This window comes from Rhinolophus hipposideros (assembly GCF_964194185.1).
Source record: "Rhinolophus hipposideros genome assembly, chromosome: 13".
Classification (NCBI taxonomy): domain Eukaryota; kingdom Metazoa; phylum Chordata; class Mammalia; order Chiroptera; family Rhinolophidae; genus Rhinolophus; species Rhinolophus hipposideros.
The window spans coordinates 71,666,989-71,688,570 of NC_138059.1; the positions used below are offsets into that span (position 1 = coordinate 71,666,989).

Below are 21,582 nucleotides of genomic sequence, written 5' to 3' on the forward strand. Positions count from 1 at the left end.
TCCTGGAATGCCACGCAACTCCATCTTTCCCAATTCCATCCATCCGTTAAGGCCTTTAGCTCAATTCACGAGCCAATTCTCCAACCCCTCCTAAGTGAGAGAATTTTCTTCCAAATCTTTACAGCAGAGTGTTGTGTCTTTCTCCCATCAGATTTTCTGTATTTTCTTCTTCTTGGTATTCTAGTTATTGATTTGCAAGTCTTATTACACACTCACACCCCACACCCCTGCTGGAGGTGGCCCCACAGTTCGGAAAAAGCAGCAGCTTCGGATTCTATGTACATGGCTGTGGCCAGTTCCCTATCCATTCTGGATTTAGTTCTGATTTGTAAGAAGTGAGTAACGCTCAACTTCTTCAGATGAAGTTGAATTCTGATCTGAACTGGCCAGTGCTCACTAAATGCTGGTCATCTCATTAACTCTGGTTATCGTCTTCCGTCTCGAGACCCCTGTGATGTCTGGTCCATGCCCCACACACACCCGGGCCTCGTGTGTTGGCTGAACTGGAGAACCTTGTCTTCAGGTGGGTCTTTTGCTTAAAGCTTGTCTCCAATTTCGCAGCAGTTTGACAAGCACTGGGCTGACGTACAGAGCACTGAAAAACATTTCCCAACTGGACGTATCAAACTTTAGGGTTTCCCGTTAGACCAAAATGACCTTATTCTTACCCAATTATTATAAAGCTGATCTCAGTATGGTGAAGCCTAGCAGTCACTTACGTTTCAGAATAGATGGGCTGTGTGACAAGTAGATATTCCCAAAGTGAGAGCCCAGCAGGGACGGGGAAGCCTGTCAACCTCACACCTGATTCTGAGATGGAGCCAGCGTCAGGCTGTACCACTCAATGGCTGTCTCAGGTCACTTAGCTGCGATGTCCCCCCAATCTGTGGTCATCACTGCAGATTCCTCTTGGAAATGACTGAGGAGAGGAAGCAAGAGAACAAAGTCTGGTTCTCCCCGCCAGACACACAGCCAGTGTCTCAGGTAGAGAACAGAGTTTCCCACGTGGTCGTATTCTCAGGCTTCACCTGTTCCTAGTGATTCTCAGGGGCACGGTGGTTGTGGTGGACAGAAAGGCAGAGAGTGCATTTCCTCTCCCTGAAACATTTCACAGGTATAAACCCTTCAGGCTCAGTAATTCTGAGATGACTCTAAAGCCCCTGTCAGTCACTGCCTTGGTGGGGGTTCACTAGCTAGTAATAGAAAACAATCCAGGGGTTCAGGTGGAAAGGTTTGGGGCCAAGCAAGAAAGGGCACCACACCGGGAAAGGGGTAGTCCCCTCAAAACACCCCCATCATTGTTTCAGATGTTTCACATGCCCCCTGAATTTAGAGCAACAAGGAAGTACAGTTGCCTTTTGATAGAAAAATGTAAAAATCATTCACTGATGAACAGAAGTGCTTACATGACCTTTACTTTCCCTAGCATGAGTGAGCACACGTACACACACACACACACACACACACACACACACACACACACACACACAGCTTTCTTGAGGTCAGCCAAGGGTGCTTACGTGGCACCAAGTGCCAAGAATATATTTTTCTCTACAGAAGTGGAGTGTAAAAATTATTTACATATTTGTCTGGCTATCTTGTTTCATGTCATGTTCCAAAAAGATTTAAGATGGCTTAGGTGGATATGCAGTATGACAAGAATTTAAATTAGAAGAGAGCTGAAAGAAGAAATAAATACAAACCAAAGATGAAAACACGGGACAGGAAAAAGAATGAAAAGCATAATATAAAGACGTATACACCTGCTACCAGTGAACCATAAATTTGCCCCTAAGCTTTCCAGAGGCCACATTTGAAGAGAAACTTACTCAGTTCTATGTAATTGTCATCTATAACCGGGATTCCCCAACGTTTGTGTGCACCTGAGTCACTTAAAAGAGCTTATAAAACTAGAATCCCTCAGGCCCACCAACAGAATTTCAAATTCTGTAGATCTGGGGTGAGATCCTGGAATTTATGATCTTTACACATTCCCCTTGATCTCTCAGATAAAAGAAAACCAAGTTCTCAGAACCATTATTTTTGATATTAAGATCACACAGGACTTTCTCCCAGGGAATGACAAGAGGACCTTTTGGAATACAGTGAACATTCCTGCAGAGTCAAGAAGCGTTTCAGAGGTCCTTGGGCTGTTGCTTGTAATAACCTCCACAAGTGGCTTTTACATAGTGATATGAAATTAATTGTGTGGAGATTTGGTCAAGAGGGGGCAAAAATCATGTTCTCCAGGAACTTGATTTTTGCCAGTTTGGCTTGACCCAGGATAGGAACTAAGAAAGATTTTATATCTATTCAATTCCATTATCTTTGAATCAAGGCAAAAATTAAAAACCCCTTTGTAAACATGTCAGCAAAGTATTAAGAGTCAGGGTTATGTCAGAACTGAGGCTTAGCTACAAACTCTAGTATGGTTTTGAAGAAAGCTAGTAATCCTTTCTTTTATATTCTTGAGGAACTGCATTATCCTCCAAGTTTGAATCAGAGGAGGCAGAGGGAGGGCAATAGAAGTGAGTATCTCTTTATGGAAATTAATCTTTGTGAAGACCTGTTTTCAGTGGACCCATCAACTAGTGTGATTGTGTAGTTCCATTCATTTCAATTTTGCAGAAGAAACTCAAATTTTATTATATTTTTCACACTTCACCTCTTGTCACCTTGGATCTGATAGACTCTGGTGATGCTTCATACGTGTTTTATTTTTTAAATAAATCAAGAACAAGATGAGATGGTCTTTTTTTTTAGGAAATGGACAACTTGCCTGGTTTTAGACAATTTGTTATTTGTACGTGTGCATAAAGTAACTGTTATCAAACCTGGGTACAAAAGTGCCGAAGGGGTGCTATTAGGTGTAGGGACCTCACTCATTCAATAACTCTCTCAGGAGGACTTGGTTTTTGCCAAGCACTGAGCCAGATGATGAGAATCCAAAAAAAACTAAAAAGCCTCTGTGGTCTTTGCAGTCTTATCTTTATAGACAAGGAAAATGGTGATTCTAACTTAACACGGTAAGTAGTCTGAGTGAGGAAATGCAGAACACTCAAGAGAGGCTAGAAAGTCATACCTGGGTGGTCAGGCAAGGCTTCTTGGAGGATGTTACATGTAAGCTGAGAGCTAACACCTAATATATACAGGCAGAATGTTAAGTATGTGCAAGTGGGTTAAACATGGGTTGGGATGGGCTTCAGAATGCAAGTTGAGAATGTTATAAAAACAAAACAAAACAAAACAAAAAACCACCACCCAACTTGTAGTGAACATTCCTGAGACAGAAGAGGTACCTATGCTGCTGAAGATGAAAGAAATCCAGTCTGACCTCTACATGCCGTATGTGGGGCTGAGGATGAAAATGCTGACAGGAAACAGGTCAGATCATGAATGGCCTTGGAATCCACATTAAGGAATTTGGACTGAGATTTGTAGAGCCATTAAACAGGAGATCATTTATTTGCATTTAGAAATGTTACTTGAACCTCTAAATCTCTCCGATCACATCTTTCATCATGTGTAAGGTCGGAGAAAGGAATTCATTACTTAACCCCTGAAAACCTAAGTGAAATTCAGAATGGAGAGCCCCATTGCTTCTCGGAGAAGCCAAGCAGCTCCACAAACGAACCTCTTGGCGGCCCGAATTCACCAACAAGGGGCTGGCTGCTGCCACTTTGAGGTCAGGAATGTGAAGGCACTTTGCTGGTTGTGAGATCCTAAGTCAATGACCACATTAACATACTTCTTACATCGTTCCTCACGCGTCTCACCACTGTACGTCCATTACCCAAGCAAACAGGTTCTAAGAAGAGGAAAAGCGGGCATATTGTGTCAGCGCCCCTACGGGTGGAGATGCAACACTCCCCCTATTGGACAGGGACATTGAAATCTATTGGTGGAAAAGTGTTCTCACTATGTAACAAAATACAAACATTCCATTTTATGTTTATGATTAATGAATCCTTTTTAAAGCTAAAGCTGGAAGATCACTAAAATCTAAGCCACAGTATATACAGGATATCTAAGGCTCTGCTAAAGGGAATGTGAGTTGACCCACAACAGAGTAATTCAATTTATGAAAAACCTACCCTGATTTCAATACTACATGATTAAACTCGAATATTGGTTAGTAAAGTTACCTGAAGGAAAAATGAAACACTTTCAGAGATGAAAATGCTGAACATAAGATGATTCTCTATGTGTACTTCGCCATCTAGTGGTAATATGCGGAAATAAAAGAGGCCAGTACAGTAATTTTCAAATCAGGCTCCCAAGAGTGGGAAAGAGATGACTCAAAACCACATTTCCATTTTAAGATATCTAATTGTACGGTGAAGCCCTCTGAGGCTCGTGGAGGTGGGGAGGCTGCTTCTAAGAAACCAGGTGCTTCTGGGAAGTAGCATAGTGTAGCAAATCGTTCTCAATTCCGACTACCTTATACAAATGCAGAAGGCCACGCTGCAGACAGAGGAAATGGGATTCCCTTGGGTGGGACTCTGCTGTGCACGTTGACAAAATCCCAGGAGAGTCTCCTGTGCGGCCAAGGGGAGGACCACTGGTAATGGGTTATGACTGTGGACTCCAGCTGTGTCTCCACATGAGTTCACTGCCTGTTTGTGTCATCTTGAGCAGGGAAACTGGGGTAATTAAATAACATCTACGTGCCTCGTAAAAGGAGGATAAGTACCTCTGCTGGGTTACTGTGGGGATTACATATAATCACAGATGGCCAGGGCTTAGCATAATGCCTGGTACTGTGCTCAACAAATGTTAAATATTAACATTTCATATCAAGGCAAATGTTTTATGAGTTATTAAAAGGGATAAACAAAAAAAGTAGTTCAAACTACAAACCTTAATAATGAAAATTTCAATTCTACTTTTTATTTAAAATTTTATTCATGATAGTCTTAACTAAATTAATTGCAAAAACAACCTGTCTTAGAATAACACAGAATGAGATGTTTTTACTGCACGTGACCAACAGCACAAATACAGAATTATAATACTCAAACCTTAGTATCATATATATATTTAATATGCTAGATGTGCTTAATAGTACGACACCCCCTCTCTTCAAAACTACAGAAGCGTTTTCTGAAATTTCCTGAAATACAAGGCTCACGTAAGTCTGTAACACAACTTCATAGGCTGTTCACATGCCACGGACAAGGCTGGGCAATAAATCAATCTTTAAAAGTATCTATGAATCAGAACAATTTTCCTTTTCAGTTTGATAAGCCCCAAACAACTAAGGAATATTTAAAGGCTGAAGAGAAACGAGTGGCAACGAAGTTAAATAAGGAATCTGAGAAGAAATGAACAGTATTATCAATGCAGTGCGTCTGCCAAGTTCTACCGTGATTCCCTGAAAATAAGACCTAACTGGAAAATAAGCCCTAGCATGAGTTTTCAGGATGACATCCCCTGAACATAAATCCTAATGCATCTTTTGGAGCAAAAATTAATAAAAGAGCTGGTCTTATTTTCAGGAAACACGGTAGGCTGCTGGGGCTCAATCAGATCAGGCTGAACACACAGACATTTCAAGGAATCCAAACAAATACTGCAACAATGTCCTACAAACACATTCACTGCAGAGAAGCCCACGCAATGAATGCTATCTGGCCATGTGGTCACTGAAATGGTACAGGAATGAAATGTGAAAAAAAATGCTGATGTGAAATATAAAAAGGATGACTAGGTCATTTTCACCTCAAAACCTGAAGTAAAAGTACAGGATGGTGAACTCATTACTTTATCTGTTATAACTAGGAATCGCTATCTTCAAAATATTCATTCTTTCAATGCTTGTTTTTAGATTGCTATTTGTCAGGTACTGTGTTGGGTGCGACATGTACGCTGACACATAAAACAAGGCTCTCTGCAAAGAAAGAAACCTTGGTTTAGGAAGTACTCCTTATGCTTCTTACAAATCCAATGAAATATGGCTTTAGAATCTAAAGAGAAATTTTTTTCCAAAATGATAACTTTCTAATTAAGAATGCTTATGTACATAAATAATAAGCCAAAATTTCAGAGGCTCATACAGAAATAATAGCAATTGGTATTTCAATTGAGGTGATACGCATCTCATCAACTGCCTGCGTATTTTTCCTCGAAGTCCATTCTTACACACAAAATGTTTTAAAACAATGAAACAAACATTTCATCTATTCTTGCATACTAGTCTTAGTAAAATATGGAACAAGTAGCAATTTTTTTTAGTCTGGACATCGAAGACAATTTAAACCAATGCTACTACACAACAGAAACAGAGGACCTCAATTTTGTGACACCCTCCGTGCATCAGCCTAGCTGGGGAGAGGACGCAGCTGTGACTGAGTATGTGCGGTGGTTGGATTTAATCTTCGTCGTCTCTTTGGAAAGGTACTATCTGAATTTCTTTGGCTATCCTTTCTGCTAAGGTTTTACTACCTGCAGCAATTATTCTTCGTGACATCAAATCAAACGGTCCACCTAAAATCAAATCAAATATGGAAAATGGTTACATCTCGTACCAGAGTAATCCCCATAAAGCGAGTATAGTGATATGTACTATGGTCAATCCTAGTATTTCAACACTTTTAGTTATCTTTTTTAAAAGCTATTCTGTCACATAACCATAATATATAAGCTCTGGCAATACATAAATGAATTTCCAAGCACCTTTTTTTCAGTAAATCCCAGTTTCAGGGGGAGGGGTGTCTCAAGCACACCAGTCTAAAAAATGTCACCTTTTCTCTTTCTATTTCTTCTTTTGTGCATTTTTATTATTCTTATTACCTCTTTACTGTTTGGGAATCTATGGACAAGAAATGTGACTTCAGTGCATTTTCATACCGTTGTCCTTCCCGTTTATTTCTTCATTGCCTTTCTCCCAGGCCACTGGTCAATTTCCATAAACCCAGGCTCATCCTTCACTATGAATAATGTCACTATCAGTTCAAAGTATTTAAACCTCTCCTGGCCCAAGGAGGAAGTCCATCCTCAATGACCAGTCACCATCCCTGGGGCTCTTGGTACAATCTTCAGGTTCAGGAACCTTCTAGACTTTTTCTGTAGCCTCTCAAGAGCCCCTGCTCCTCACACTTGAAGAGGTTTAGCCACTTATCATTATGAACCCCAGACCACCATGAGCATCTAATCTTTCCTTGCCTCTATTGCCCACCCAGTGTTTGATTCTGCAGGAAATTGCAGGGCTTGTTTTGCCTTTAAGAGCTAAAGTACAACATACGTCAAACATTCAAAGAAAAAAGTTATGTATGGAGGCAAGTCCAACAGATGTGGAGAGAACAGTGTTTTACTGTCCCATCTCTCTACCTGTCACGTCCGTTAGTACGCCTCCAGCTTCAGTGACAATGATGCCAGCTCCCGCCATGTCCCAGCAGTGGATGCCCATTTCATAATATGCGTCTGCGACCCCACTGGCCACAAGGCACATGTTAACAGCTGCCGTTCCAACGCCTCGGATCCTAACAGACAGCATTCAAAGTGAGATGTGAAAAGAGAAGTCTTTCAAATAAGGCTTTCCTCCTGAACTTCAGGTTAGTGTAAGTGTTGACTAAAATAATGTGAACCAATCTAGAGGATGCATGTAAAAATGAGGTCATTATCTAATGTTAAATTAAGAATACCTAAAATCTAATTACCATGGTACACTGCATAAATGACCAACACTCCTCACAACGCAATTTAGTAAGATAAACATTAAAACCATGTTTTTTGGGAGAAAAACTGAAGAAAATACTCTAATTCTACTATCACGGCATGCATGTATATTCACACTTGTCTAAACCCAGTAGAAAGGACTGTCTTTGGGATCACAAAGATCTCAGTTTGCTGCCCTGCTCAGCTGCTTAAAAACTGTAATTTGAAAAAGTTTCTTCTTCAAGTTGTAGCTTTCTTATCATCAAAATGGGTACACCAACTTCCCTGGGCCCACTGTCGTAATGACTATCAACAGGAGACACGGAACACCCAGCGGAGCGCCAGGCACATAAAGGAGCCTCAATAAAGAGGAACTGTTTGTGATGAAATGACTCCCTCAACCCCCATGCCAGAAAACGTCTAAGTAAACAGACACAGTGAGTTTCATCTAAATGAGTCCCCAGAACTTAAACAAGGGAAATGGACCTATCATGGTTTACTTTGCCTCATAAATGTCATCTCCTAATTAGAAACCTATTAGACTCAAACTCAAATTATGATCTCGAGTTTCACTTTTTTTATATAAGTAATGCTTCCAAGTTCACACTGAAAAACTGAAGAATCAGATGAATGCAGAAGATCAGAGAAAGAAATCAGTATATCTGCACCTCTCCTTGGTAAGAATTTTGAAAACATCCTGAGCTAGAGGTCCCTGCTTACTTTTGAGTTCAAGCACTGGGAAATGAAAGTAAGGGTATCGAGCACTCCCAGCCCTTTCATGCTAACATAACCCTTTTATTGTCCACCATTCAAGTCCTGCCACCGACGGGCAGTCAGGCCGTGGGCTTTCTAAGCGTCCTGCACTTCCCTCAAGGGCACCATCTGGGCGGTTCCACAGTGACCTGATAGCAATGCTTCTCTTTCACTTTCCTCCTGCCTACACAGATCATAGATTTACAGCCTAGAACAAAGTCTATACAGTGGCCACACCACACACAGAGTGGCCTGACTCTGAAAACCAAGGTTAATGTTAGAGAAAGAGAAACAGTCTGGAAGCCGGGCCCCATCATATGGCCATCTAGCGGTGTATTTTCAGGCAGTCACTTTCGTCTCTGAACCTCAGTCAACTCACCTAGACCTAAGGCTGGATTGTTAGCTGTTCTTGGATCAGGTCTGTCTTATAACTCAGTGATGTTATACTTCACAGCCTTATTTGAAGTATAAGGAATAACCTCCAGCTGCAGGGGAGGGGCCAGAAACACACAGAACCAAACCTGGCAGCCGCAGCGAGAATCAGGTAAGATAGAAGAGGTTATTCCACTTATGTGTGGAATCCAAAACCAAAAACCTCTGAGCTCATACATCCAGAAAACAGGTAAGTGGTTGCTAGAGGCAGCGGTAGGGGGTTAGTGAAATGGGGGAAGACAAACTTCCAGTTACAAAATCAGTCAGTCACGGGATGTAAGGTACAGCATGGTGACCATGCGTAACAATACTCGTACTGCATATTTGCAAGTTGCTAAAAGAGTAGACCTGCAAAGTTCCTACTGTAAGAAAAAACTTCGGTAACTATGTATGGGGACAGATGTTAACAAGACTTATTGTGGTGATTATTTTGCAATATATACAAATATTGAATCATGGTGTTCATCTGAAATTAATATATGTCAATTACACCTCAATAAAAAAGATAGTATCGCTTGGAGACAATGAAGAAAAAGTAGGAACTAAAAGAGAAAAATGAAGGATGCTGCTGAATGAAAGAGAAGCAATACATGCCAGCCGTCCTCCACCCTTAACAGATATTCATAAAAGAAAATGCACAGAACTAAGGAGCCCTGAAACCAGGGACCCTAATCACACAATGAACAGAAACATAAAAAAAGCTTTCACACAAAACAACTGCAAAACATCAGATGGCACTAATAATTACTATACAGTTTCTACCTATATAAATTAAAAGCTGTAGGAGTTGCCACAGAGAAATATAGAGAAACACACTGATAACAGAAGACTTAACATACTACTCTCACTATGAGACAGGTCAAGTCGACAAAAAAATAAACAACATAATCAGGTAGATCTTTTGACAACATATCAAACATAACACCCTGATAAATAGAGGGTATACTTTTTCCCAGTGCATATGGAACTTTCAAAAAAACCGATCATGTACTAGGGTACAAAAGAAAACATCAGTCCCATTAAGTAGATTTATTACAATGTAATAAAACTTCAAATTAAAAATCAAATATAAAAAACAAAAATGCATTTCCTTGTGGAAATTTCAGAACACAACACCTGAGTGAAAGGGGAAATAAAAAAAATACAAACAGAGGTTACAGATTTTGTGAAAAATCACTATAATGAAATCACTACATATCAGAACCTATAGGATACATTTAAATCAGTGGTCAGATAAAAAGTCTAAATACTTAGAGCAATAAAAATCAAAGAATAAAAATAAGTATATTCTTTACTCAAAAATAAAACAACAAAATGAATCAAAAGAAAGTAGAATGAAAATAATAAGGTAGAGAGGAGAAAAATAGATCAGAATAATAAATCAAAATCCTGATTCTTAAACAAACCTCTAAGTTATTTCATCATGATTTAAAAAAAGGAAGAAAGCACAAATATACAAAAGAAGAAGTGACAAAGGAGAAATAAGTAGTGATACAGAGAAACCAGAAATAAATTATCAGTCTTCCTTGCATACCTCTATGAGAATAATTTGAAAACTCAAGAGCAAGTGGTATTATAATTTCCTAGATTGTGGAAATACTCCAGATCAAAGGTGGCTAAGGACACATGACAGGCTAAACGTAATGCCTGGCCTGAGACTGGATCTTGCTCTGGACAAAAGAAAATGCTACAAAGGATGTTATGAGGTCAACTGACAAGAGACCATGGACGGTAGATTAGAGAAAAAGTAAATTCATGAAGTCAATAATGCACGGTGGTTATTGACGAGAATATCCCCACTTTTAGGAAATGAACTGAAGTATCTGGGGGTAAAGAGCCATGATGTAATTGACCCTAAAATAGTTCAGGGAAAGAAAGGTGTGTGTATACATACACACACACAGACACACACAGAAAATGATAAAATGATTAAAAAATGGGGTGAAATCTGGCTAAAGGGTATACTATTGTGGTTTTTGTGTGTGTGTTATTTTATTTCTGCAAATTTTAAGCTTGAAATTATTTTCAAATAAATTTTTAAATGACATTACAAAATTAGAATTATGGCACTTATCCCATGTCTAGTAATAAAAAATTTCATTTCTAAAGAAAATTCATTCCTTAAAATGTTAAATTATCTGGAACTTTCGGGAGGAAATGAAAAGAGCTTACCCATGAATGGGAATGCAAAGAAGCTTCTCCATATTAGATAGGATAATTCTTACAGTCTCTGGTGTTCTGGAAGAGCCCAACTCGGTCACCAAGAGTGATTTGGTAATATCTGAAAGAAAATGTTTTAAATAATAACTAGCGTTTCATAATAAGAACTCTGGTGCAAAATCTGACACTTGTAATTCAGAATAAAACAGGACATTCTTACCCCTCTTACTAGTTGTATCAAATTTGTTTACATCTAAGCCTTTAAATGTTAAAATACTGATAAATTTATTATCCCTAAGTGGTTGTTTTACAACCATCAAACACAGTCTAGCTTTTTAGACCATCCCCCTCGAAAATACAGAATATAATTAATTTGCTAGCATGCACAATATGTTTAGTGGGAAACAAGCAAATACCATAAATATTTAAAAAGTGGAATTTAGAAATTCAGGAAATAATTTATACATAGATTTAAAACAAGACGAAAGTTAGAAGTGGCAGCTGCTTCTGACTGCCATTGACTAATGCGCCACGTTATGCAATGCTCTCCATTTCCCCTTTGGAACTGACTGATTCATGACAACTGCGCACCCGGGTTCACAGGCACTGGGGAGCAGACCCCACACTCCCTGTCTGCCTGCCAGGTGCCAGGTATGGTCACCAGCTGTTCCCAACATGTCCGTAACTGCTGGACTGGTAAGAATCACATAATTAAATATTACACAAAGAGAAAAAATAATTATCAAAAGGGAAAGAGTTCTTTGTAGGAAAGGCCCCACATTTCTTCAGCTCTGAGATGCACAGTTTTCATACATGAACGTCTTGAAAATCAGGAAGCATATTCCAATCTTTGGACTCTTAGAGTTCAATAAAAAGGAAATGAAAAACAATCTGCTCTCGAATTAAATTTTGAGGAGAAAAATATAACAGTGTGGGAGGCTTCTGAATCTTAATTGTTTTGTGAGTATCTTTAAGTTCCCGCTGTATTTAAAAGAATCGGAAACGACGCAGAATGCGGGGCACTGTTTATGGGGAAAGGTGATTTGGGACTCTGTCAGCCATCATGCAGAAAGAAGACTTGAAATACTAATCGTCACACTCAGAAAAAAATGTACACACGTGGTTCCCAACTTTAGCAGACTTTTCTGTCCAATTTATTGTCTAATGACTGGTGCCAGCGGCATCAGATCGGAGGGATTGTACAAAGAACTTGAGATGCAGCGGCTGAAATAATACTACACGAGGAACTCCCTGAGGGCAGGGACTTGGCTCAACCACACGTGCTTTCCAAACACACGCACAACTGCGGTCAAAATGAAGAGAATGCATGAATCAGTTCACACTTGGAGAACTCCACAGGCTAACGTTGGAAAACAACCAAAGGTGAGCGCCTGCATTCACTGTCACAAATGTTGGCCGTACTCACCTTCTTGCCGGGAAACCTGCAGTCTGTGCCCATTACAAAAGGCGCCTTTTCCTCTCCGGCCTGTGTACATCTTGTCCTCCACACAACTGTACACAACTCCGAATTCCATCTGCAGACGGGAAACAAGTTTCCTTTACCAAGCCTGGGCTTCTCTTCCTGAAATCAATACTTTATCTATGAAAGTAACAAGACAAGCTGCTATACTCATGTTTTCAAATGGCTAACCTGTGGGATACCTAAACTGCCAACTTCTAGATTAATCAGGGGAAAGAGGTCATCAGACTGGAATCCCTGCCCCTCATCCCATCTTTCTAAACTTGAGGGCACCCACCCTGAGCTCTCTGTCTCCTGCCGCAGATGAGGAAAGGCCTTTCCTATTTATTTTCTAAGGCGAACCCTTCCTCCCAACTTATGATTCCCACGCTCTCATACTTCCCTGAAAAGCTGCTCCATCAAAGGATCCCTCCTCTCCTAAACATTGATTCTGGTACATTCTCACCAAATTCTCCGTCCCTTAGAAAACCTGCAGAACGTTACCTCCTTTTCCCTTCACTGCCAAACCCTAGTCCACACTTTGCATCTCCTCTTAGTCCACTACAACTGGCTCCTGCTGTGACCCTCCAATCCCGACACCCCCGCAGAGAGATCACATGCCACTCCCTCTGGCCGCCTCCTCTGTCGAAGAACTGGAGGTGATTGACCACCGCACAGCTCCTTCAGGATTTAACCCAGGTCCCCGAGTTTCTGGCAGGGCTCTCAGTCCTACCGCACTGACCAATCTCAGTGTCACATTGGTTTAGGACATTCTTCCCTGCCTAACCCTTAAGAGTTGTGTTCCTCAGCCTTTTCCCATTCGTCCCTTTCAGCTCTCTCTAGATCCTCACAGGTCCTTCCCAGGCCACAAATCACCTACCACATACAAGTGTGGCCCCCTCAACTCCACCATCACAGGTAAGAACCTGGTCTTGCAGAAACCTCAACCAAAGAGGTCAAACACTCATTACCTGATCACACTTCGTTCCCTCCCCATGTCTCCTCCAAATTTTATCTTGAAAACACTTCCTGACTTGGGTATTTCCTCAGCTATTCTCACTGTACCATCTCAGTTCAGGAATCACCTGCCACTGGTTTCCTAGCACCGAAAAGCACACCTGAATGTCTGGCACGCACAGGCCACAATCTCACAGCAAGACCACAACTGACTTACCTCATGGACCCTGCTGCTACCACTTCTGGCCATCACTCGTGACAGCCACCCCACCATACACTCCTGCTCCTCTCCAAGCTGTTCTTTCGGATTAAAATGCTTTCCTTTTCTTCATTACCTGGCAAACCCTTAATACTCTAAGACCCAACTCACATCCATAACCCAATTCTAAGACCCGTTCTCTTAGCAAGGTTTTCCCCAACCACTCTGGGCAGAACTGGCTAACCCTCTGCGCACTCTCAGTCCCTTTGTTCACAGTCCCACCGCGTATTACCCTATTTGTTCACACATGTAGCCTTCCCCGGAACTGGGAGCTCAGTGGGCTCAGTGGCCTGGAGGCACACAGCCCGGGGCGGATCACATGCTAAGTGCTCACTTAGCTCCGTTTGGACTTTCTCACTGATTAGCACACCCGGGGCTGAGATTTCATTTGCACTGGCTTGTGTTTTCATTTTCAGAGATTTCTGAACTCTCCTGTGTCCATGCTGATCAAATACACCACCAGCTCCTTGAAGACAGGGCCCCAACGTGTGAGCAGGTGTCCTTCATGATCAATCAGCCAGCCAGACCACAAGGAAACGCCCAGGCTACAGACTTAGCTCTACCGGGTTCAGATCCAGCAACTACTTGGGGTCCTAACACACTCGGCATTTTCCAACCAGCCCTGGCCCTGCACTCCTGGTCTGTCACCGACGCCTAGGAAAGCACTCCTAGCGCACATCCCACCCCTTCCATCAGGCATTTCTTGTCCTGCGTCAATTCCTGCTGCGTCTGACTCTACACACATGTGATGGTGATTTAATACTGATGTGTATCTCATGCTTCTCAAAACACATTAAATTTTCTTCACTGGAAAGAAGTGTCATGGTAATTTTAACACTCCTGAAGCTTATTTTAAAATAATGCAGCTGTATAAATTGAATATAGACACAAACCTAAATTTACTATGGAGACACCTTTACTTTTTCTCAGAAAATGAGAACAACACATCTTACCAAGCATAAATTTATGAACAACGTACCTTTTTATTTACAACAAAGCCAATTGAAACAGCAACGAAAGGAAATCTTTAAAAAAACACACACACAAAAACGCAAATTTACAAAGACAGAACTTATTTTCAATAAACATTTCTTTTTATTAATTACTTACAAAATTTTCCACATAAAGTCTGTCCGTCCTCCCCCAGCACAGTGTGTACAGTTTGCAACCCTCTGCGGCAATGGTGGGGGCGGGGGAGCCGCGTATACAGACACGTACACAGAGGAAGCGCCTACAGGCATGAAACGTCTCCGAAAGGCTCCCCGAGAAACTGATACAGTGGTCGCCTCCCGAGACGGGGACTGAGGAAGGGGACGGCAGTGCGAAGGCCTCTTTGCACTGCAGGCCATTTTATGTCCTTTGAGAGCTGAATGCCACAAGCAAGTAACTATGTAAAATATTTTTTCAAAAAATAAAAACAAATGTTTAAAAATATTTTAATTGATCATGGTTAAAAAGAATCTCTCTCTCTCTCTCTCTCTCTCTCTCTCTCTCTCTCTCTCCCTGGTTATTTCTCCTACAGTCTGGCCCTATAAACACAGGTATGGATTGTACAGAATAAACTGTTAAATGTCTCAACTCTAACACCGGGAGCTTCACATCTGAAAAGTCAACTGTTAGTGGTCGCTATGACACTTTGAACACACAGGTTGTCATTTGTGACCCAGAGAATAGATGAAGAAAATAGACAAAACGGGTTCAATATTCAATTCAAAATAAAAACTCTAAATTATTTTACCAAAAGTGAGATCATACCATTTACCTTGATTACGATCTGTTACAATATGCTATGACCATCTTTTCACATTAACATTGCATCACGCCGAGACTAGAGCTCAACTTTACAGACGTCAACAGTTCTGTCTCAGTAACAACAGGCACAGCGACACAGCATCGTCCAATGTAACACCCCTGTGTAACCCCCCACACCGGGCTACTCGTTTTCACTCGCGCTGGCAAGTCCCTCAGGCTCTCTTCTAGAGCTAACACACCGAGCTTTGCACTTACTCTGTAGCAGGCATTATACTAAGTTCTTTCATAAATGGCCAACTCGATGGGGCTCCTACCATTAGCAGGCTCACTTCATAAAAGGAAAGCGACAGCTGAGGCTCAGAAGCATGAGTAACCTGCCCAAGGTCACAAAGCCTGTAAAAAGCACCCGGATTCAAGCCCAAGTGTGTGGACCCTAAAACCCATGTTCTGTTTAACAGTTCTTCTCCTGGACTGAACCCGCTCTACACAGACAACCCTCCAACACTGATCCCATTAACTGATCTCAAAGCAGCACTGTTGCTTGCTTCCATTTTTCTGTGACTCTGACAGTGAGAAAAGGGGGGCTGAACAGGGCTCTTCACTGCAGAAGTCCACATGTTAACATTTCATCATCTCTTCTGTACCTGACGAAAATTCTGCATAACACGTTTACGCTACCAATTACACAATTCTCTCAAGTATGTCTGTTCATGAAGAGAGTACTCTAAAGGTCCACTCCTTTAATATACCAACAGTAATTACAACATTAAAATGTTAGCAACGTACCTGTGTACGAAGTTGGTCGTCCCATCAATGGGGTCGATGATCCACGTAGGGTTGTCGGTCAGGACACTCTTCTCCCCGGCTGCCACGGATTCCTCACCAATGAAACTGAAAACACGAACGACAAGCTCCCGCTCTTTACACTGCTTTCCACAGTCTCCAAACCTTAACATTTCCTTGGCTACACAGAGTCTATAAAACCTAACGAAAGTCTATACACCACACTTTTCTATTGTCGCTCCTTTTTCCTTCACACTGGGAAGAGTGACAACACTTTATTTCCCTCGGAGCAAAGTCATGTGAAAAAATCACAGAATTCAAAATCCTGAAATGCAATTCCAAGATATTCCAAATGCAATTCCAGGGTGTGCACGCACACACACCCCTGAAAAGGGCACTGGTTGTAGGTGAGAATTTATTAAGGAAACGTGGTGGTTTTAAAAATATGTCCACCGATTCTCTTACACTCCTAAGACTGGGAGCCCAACGACTGTTACCCTGAGTGTGAATTTGAACTTAATGACTCGCTTCTAACCAGCAGAAGAAAGCAGAAGTGACAACGTGCAACTCTGAAGACTTGTTCACAATATGGCACTGTGGTTTCATCTTATTCACTCTATTTCTCCCTCCCTCCCCTTCCCTCTCTTGCTCTGGGGGACAGGGCCATCCAGTTAGGAGCTGCTCTGCGGAGAGACCCACGTGGCGAGGCACCAGGGAAGCAGACAACCAGGACGAACAGAAGTCACCAACAATCACCTAAGTGAGCGGGTCCTTCGAGGCCTGAGATGGCGCAGGCCTGGACGACAGACTGATCGTAACTGTATGAGGCCCGGGCCAGACCGTGCAGTCCGGCTGCTCCCACATTCCTGACCCTAGAAAACTGAGGTAATAAACACCTGTCATCTAGAGATGCTAAGTTTTAGGGTAAATTGCTCTGCAGCAATAGGTAACTAAACAGAGAGCATGAAACAAGTCAATGAGAAGGCAAATCACCCACCACAAGTACTGTGTCTTCATGCCTTCCTAAAACACACTGTGCGATAAATCTCAGGCGAATTCCGTAAATGGTGCCTGAGATCACTGTTCTCGTTCCTTTCCTACTTTCACCTTTATATTTTTCCTTTATACAATATCGAACTGTCCCAATAATCATTATGATCTTTTATCTCTTAGCTATATACCTTTTTATTGAGAGCAAGTGTATTTATTTAGTTGCACCTTAAAACATTGTTTTCTGCTCAATGTCTAAAATACCAGGCAGGAATGGCCAAAGGCAGGACCAGGATCTGTGATCATGCGCTAAGGAGGAGTCAGAGTCCAGGGCAAGGCCACCAACCAGCGGTGGCAGCCACGGCTCGGTGATGTGTCCAGGTCGGCCCTCCTCCCTGGTTCCTGCCTGACCGCCACTCTGAGGACTTCTGAGCTGCCCACACCCTCCACATCAATTCCTTTTTAATTTCTGTGTCCAGAATCAAAATTTTGTCTAGTTTATTGACTCTAACCAGGTTTCATTTTCTCACTTGCAATTGAAATAAGAAATACCTGTGAGATGGGTACTTTTCCTTTATGAAAGAGAGAAGCATTTTTTCAACTTTTTGGTCAGTCGCAGTTACCAAATCAGCTGGAGAACTTTTAATCATAACATTCATTTCATTTTTTAGAGCTTCACGAACTACCTAAAAAGATGTTTTTGGTAAGCAAACAGAAAAAGTATAAGTAATTTTTAGTCAAAGTAAAAAAATGAAATAGAGCAACGGTTTAAAACATTCAGTCTGTCGTAAGTGATATTCTTAAACATTTCTCACCACAATGTTTCTAAAATAAGCCTTTAGTGGATATGACCTTCTAGGTACAAGATCATATAATCTTACATCCTATCTTAGTTTCACAAGTGTCCTCACAAAAAGTTAATGACATAAAATTGGAGTATTCACTCCACTTAAAGTGTTCGGTAAAATGAAAACAAATACAGATGTGTTTAACAAGGCAATGACAGACTGCCCCATTGTCCCATTAGGGCTGACATTTCAGTTCTTACCTCTCCAGCTTGTCTTGCTAGGGTTACTGCGAAATCCATGCATTCCTGCCAAGGATCGGCCATCGTGGAACAGATTTAACACTTATCAGGACCAAGCAGCGACAAATCTCTACAAGTCTTAATCCTAGAACAGTTAGTTCACAAAAGCATCTCAATTAGCAAAATACTTTCATTCGAGATTCTCACCAGCTTCCTGATTCTAGAGTTCAACTTTTTTAAAGACTCACTGGTAGACACAGCAAAAAAGATTTTCACCTAAATGACTCCACATCTATTGTGGAAACATTTTTCACAACAAAAAATACTCTATGACAGTGTCTCCCAAAATGCCCATGTCACATCACATTGGGGAATGGAAAAGAAAGGACAAAGAACTATATTTTCAAAGATAGGTACTTCTGAAGGGGTGCGGAACAAATCTCCCCCAAACGTGCCAGTTTAGCGTGTGGATTATTTTGAGCTCAAGGTAATCAAAGCTCAACAGACTCAGGAAGAACTTTATACCACGCCCTCAACTGCCAGTGTTTCATTTGAGGAGGCAGCAGTTATACTCAGAGGCCGGTTTCTGTCTTTGCCACAGGTTTGCTGCGGGAATTCCACAAGCCACGAGCATGCAGCCTAGAATCTCTTTACAAGCCACGCAAAGAAATAACGCATGCCAAACAGATGTGGGACAGGTTAATCTCACTACTGACCCAGGCCAGGGGAAATGAGACCAGGAGAAAAACCAACATATTTTGATATTCTGACTGCTGAAGAGAAGACTGAAATAACTCATCACTGGCTGGACCACACGCTACAATCTGTACCTAGTACAGTGACGCTTTTTAAGCTGTCAGACTCAGAAAAATGTGGCATCATTTATGAAACAACTCTAACTGCATCACCGTTATAATTGAGAATACCTGACACAGAGCTTCACCTTGAACGACGCGGGGATCCCCATCAAGGTCTCACAGTCCAGGAAAAGGGTGAGGGGAGGGCAGAGGGCAGACACCAAGCCGCGCCTGCTGGCTGCTTCTTCCTCCTGGGATAAGCATTTTAAACAATTAAAAAGGAAGCCACTTTTTGACTTACTGAAGTAATCGCTTAGCGCGCTTCAAGAATTGTTCCCAAACTCTTTTTCTTTCATTTGTGCTTACTCCCATTCCTCTCTTCCAGGCTCACAGAAGACATTCTCACCATGTACCTGCTTTCTGGCCAGAAACTGATCAAATCACTGCCATCTCCCCATCCAACAGCGCGGAGAGGATGCCTGCCTTCTCCAGGGCCCATTTCAAAAGCTGCCTTTCTTTCCTAGGGCCTCTGCACCCAGAAATCACCACCTGTTTAATCGTTCCACAACCCCGTGTTGAATACCTACTGTGTGCTGTGCACTGCATCGCCACGTGCCCGTGTTGAATACCTACTGTGCGCTGTGCACTGCGTCGCCGCGTGCCCGTGTTGAATACCTACTGTGTGCTGTGCACTGCGTCGCCGCGTGCCCCGTGTTGAATACCTACTGTGCGCTGTGTACTGCGTCGTCGCGTGCCCGTGTTGAATACCTACTGTGCGTTGTGCACTGCGTCGCCGCGTGCCCGTGTTGAATACCTGTGCGCTGTGCACTGCATCGTTGCGTGCCCCGTGTTGAATACCTACTGTGCGCTGTGCACTGCGTCGCCGCGTGCCCCGTGTTGAATACCTACTGTGCGCTGTGCACTGCGTCGCCACGTGCCCCGTGTTGAATACCTACTGTGCGGTGTGCACTGCGTCGCCGCGTGCCCCGTGTTGAATACCTACTATGCGCTGTGCACTGCGTCGCCGCGTGCCCCGTGTTGAATACCTACTGTGCGCTGTGCACTGCGTCGCCGCGTGCCCGTGTTGAATACCTACTGTGCGCTGTGCACTGCGTCGCCGCGTGCCCGTGTTGAATACCTACTGTGCGCTGTGCACTGCGTCGCCGCGTGCCCGTGTTGAATACCTACTGTGTGCTGTGCACTGCATCGCCACGTGCCCGTGTTGAATACCTACTGTGCGCTGTGCACTGCGTCGCCGCGTGCCCAGTTCACAATGCCTCTCTAGTGCGGAGTCAGATGTTAATCAAAACGTCACCAGCGACACGAAGATCACTCATGTAACAAAGGCAAGGAGGCCACGTACAAGGAGGAACATGGAACCGGAGCTCTGGGCTGTCCCCAGGTGTCAGACAAGGTTTCCCCGAGGGTATGACTCAGCCAACACCCGCAGGCCAGGTGAGCAGGCATTGCTAACACAGCTGCAGGACCGCCGGTACTGAGGAGTGAGCCAAGGTGTCCGAGTGACAGCTCAGCAGCGACCGAGGGCAACGGGGCGGGGCGGCCGGGGCGACAGGGATGACCGTGCGGGGCTGCCGAGGTACGACCTAGGTGTCAGCGCCACGGGCAGCCTTTCACGGAGCCTGCCGGGCAGTGGACTGCAGGGCGGAGGGGAGCGTGGAGCGAGCGTGGGGTCCATGGCCGGGGAGCCAGCTTCACACGCGCGCGGGAGGCACAGACCGCGGCGGGGCTGGGGCTGCTGCAGCCGGGAAGGCGAGGGACGGGAGCTCTGTGCTCTGGGGGGCAGCGCTGGGCCAGGGCCGGACTGGGCTGGGGCTGCGCGGCGGGGACGGTTTAACGAGGCCCCGTGTCCCACCTTGGCAACTGAGCGGGGCGCAGTGAAGTCGGGGGGCGAGAGGGTCAGTTCTGGACTCGGGTGGGAGGCAGAGGGAAGCGGGGTGTCCTCCGGTTCGCTGGCGCGCAGGGGCCGGTGCGGGAGGGGCCGGAGAGCACTCGCCCCGCCCCCGCCCGACGGCGCCCGTCACGGCCACTCACTGCCACCCCAGGGGTACGCCAGGTCCCTCGGCCGCCGCCCGAACGCGGCCTGGGCCCGCGCCCGCCGACCCCCGCCGGGCGGACGTCACCCACCCCCTTGCGGCCCCGCCCGCCACGCCCGGCCCGGACCAGTGCGGGGTCGCGGGAGCACAGGACTCACCTTCGTCTGCAGGGCGTCCTGGCCACTGGGCCACCGCACCACCCGCAGCCTGGTTCTCCCGTTGGAGAAACGGAAAAGCCCCGACCGGAAGTCCCCGACCGGAAGTCCCCGACCGGAAGTCCCGCCTCGGCGGGAAGCCCGCCCCGGCCCCGCGGGATCCTGGGCGGCCTGCGCCTTCGCGCCATCGTTTTCATCTCTGGTTCTTCTGATTCCCTTTTTCCCGCTTGCACGTTCTTCTGACATTTAAAAAAGATCCCCTTCTTCCGTCGTGTTCTCAAGTACCTCGGAGCGTGTGCAGCCCCGACAGGCCGCCCGCCCGCCGGTGGAGTGGAGTGGAGGGCCCTC

At 43.9% G+C, this 21,582-nt stretch overlaps 1 protein-coding gene across 2 annotated transcripts; it reads right to left on the bottom strand.

The window, feature by feature from the left end:
* Positions 1-4,868: 4,868 nt before the first annotated feature.
* Positions 4,869-21,473, bottom strand: IMPA1 (inositol monophosphatase 1). Of its 2 annotated transcripts, none has more exons than XM_081070915.1 (10): positions 21,238-21,473; positions 19,155-19,276; positions 18,250-18,373; positions 17,754-17,887; positions 16,215-16,319; positions 14,656-14,701; positions 12,428-12,536; positions 11,014-11,122; positions 7,330-7,481; positions 4,869-6,486 (listed from the first exon to the last, which is right to left on the bottom strand). In XM_081070915.1, exons 3-10 carry the CDS (start codon positions 18,310-18,312, stop codon positions 6,371-6,373), a joined length of 834 nt encoding a protein of 277 aa, XP_080927041.1. In that variant the 5' UTR covers positions 18,313-18,373; positions 19,155-19,276; positions 21,238-21,473; the 3' UTR covers positions 4,869-6,370. The 2 variants fall into 2 exon arrangements, with proteins under 2 accessions (XP_080927041.1, XP_080927042.1); XM_081070916.1 differs by having other exon boundaries at positions 19,172-19,276; positions 21,238-21,363.
* Positions 21,474-21,582: the final 109 nt, after the last annotated feature.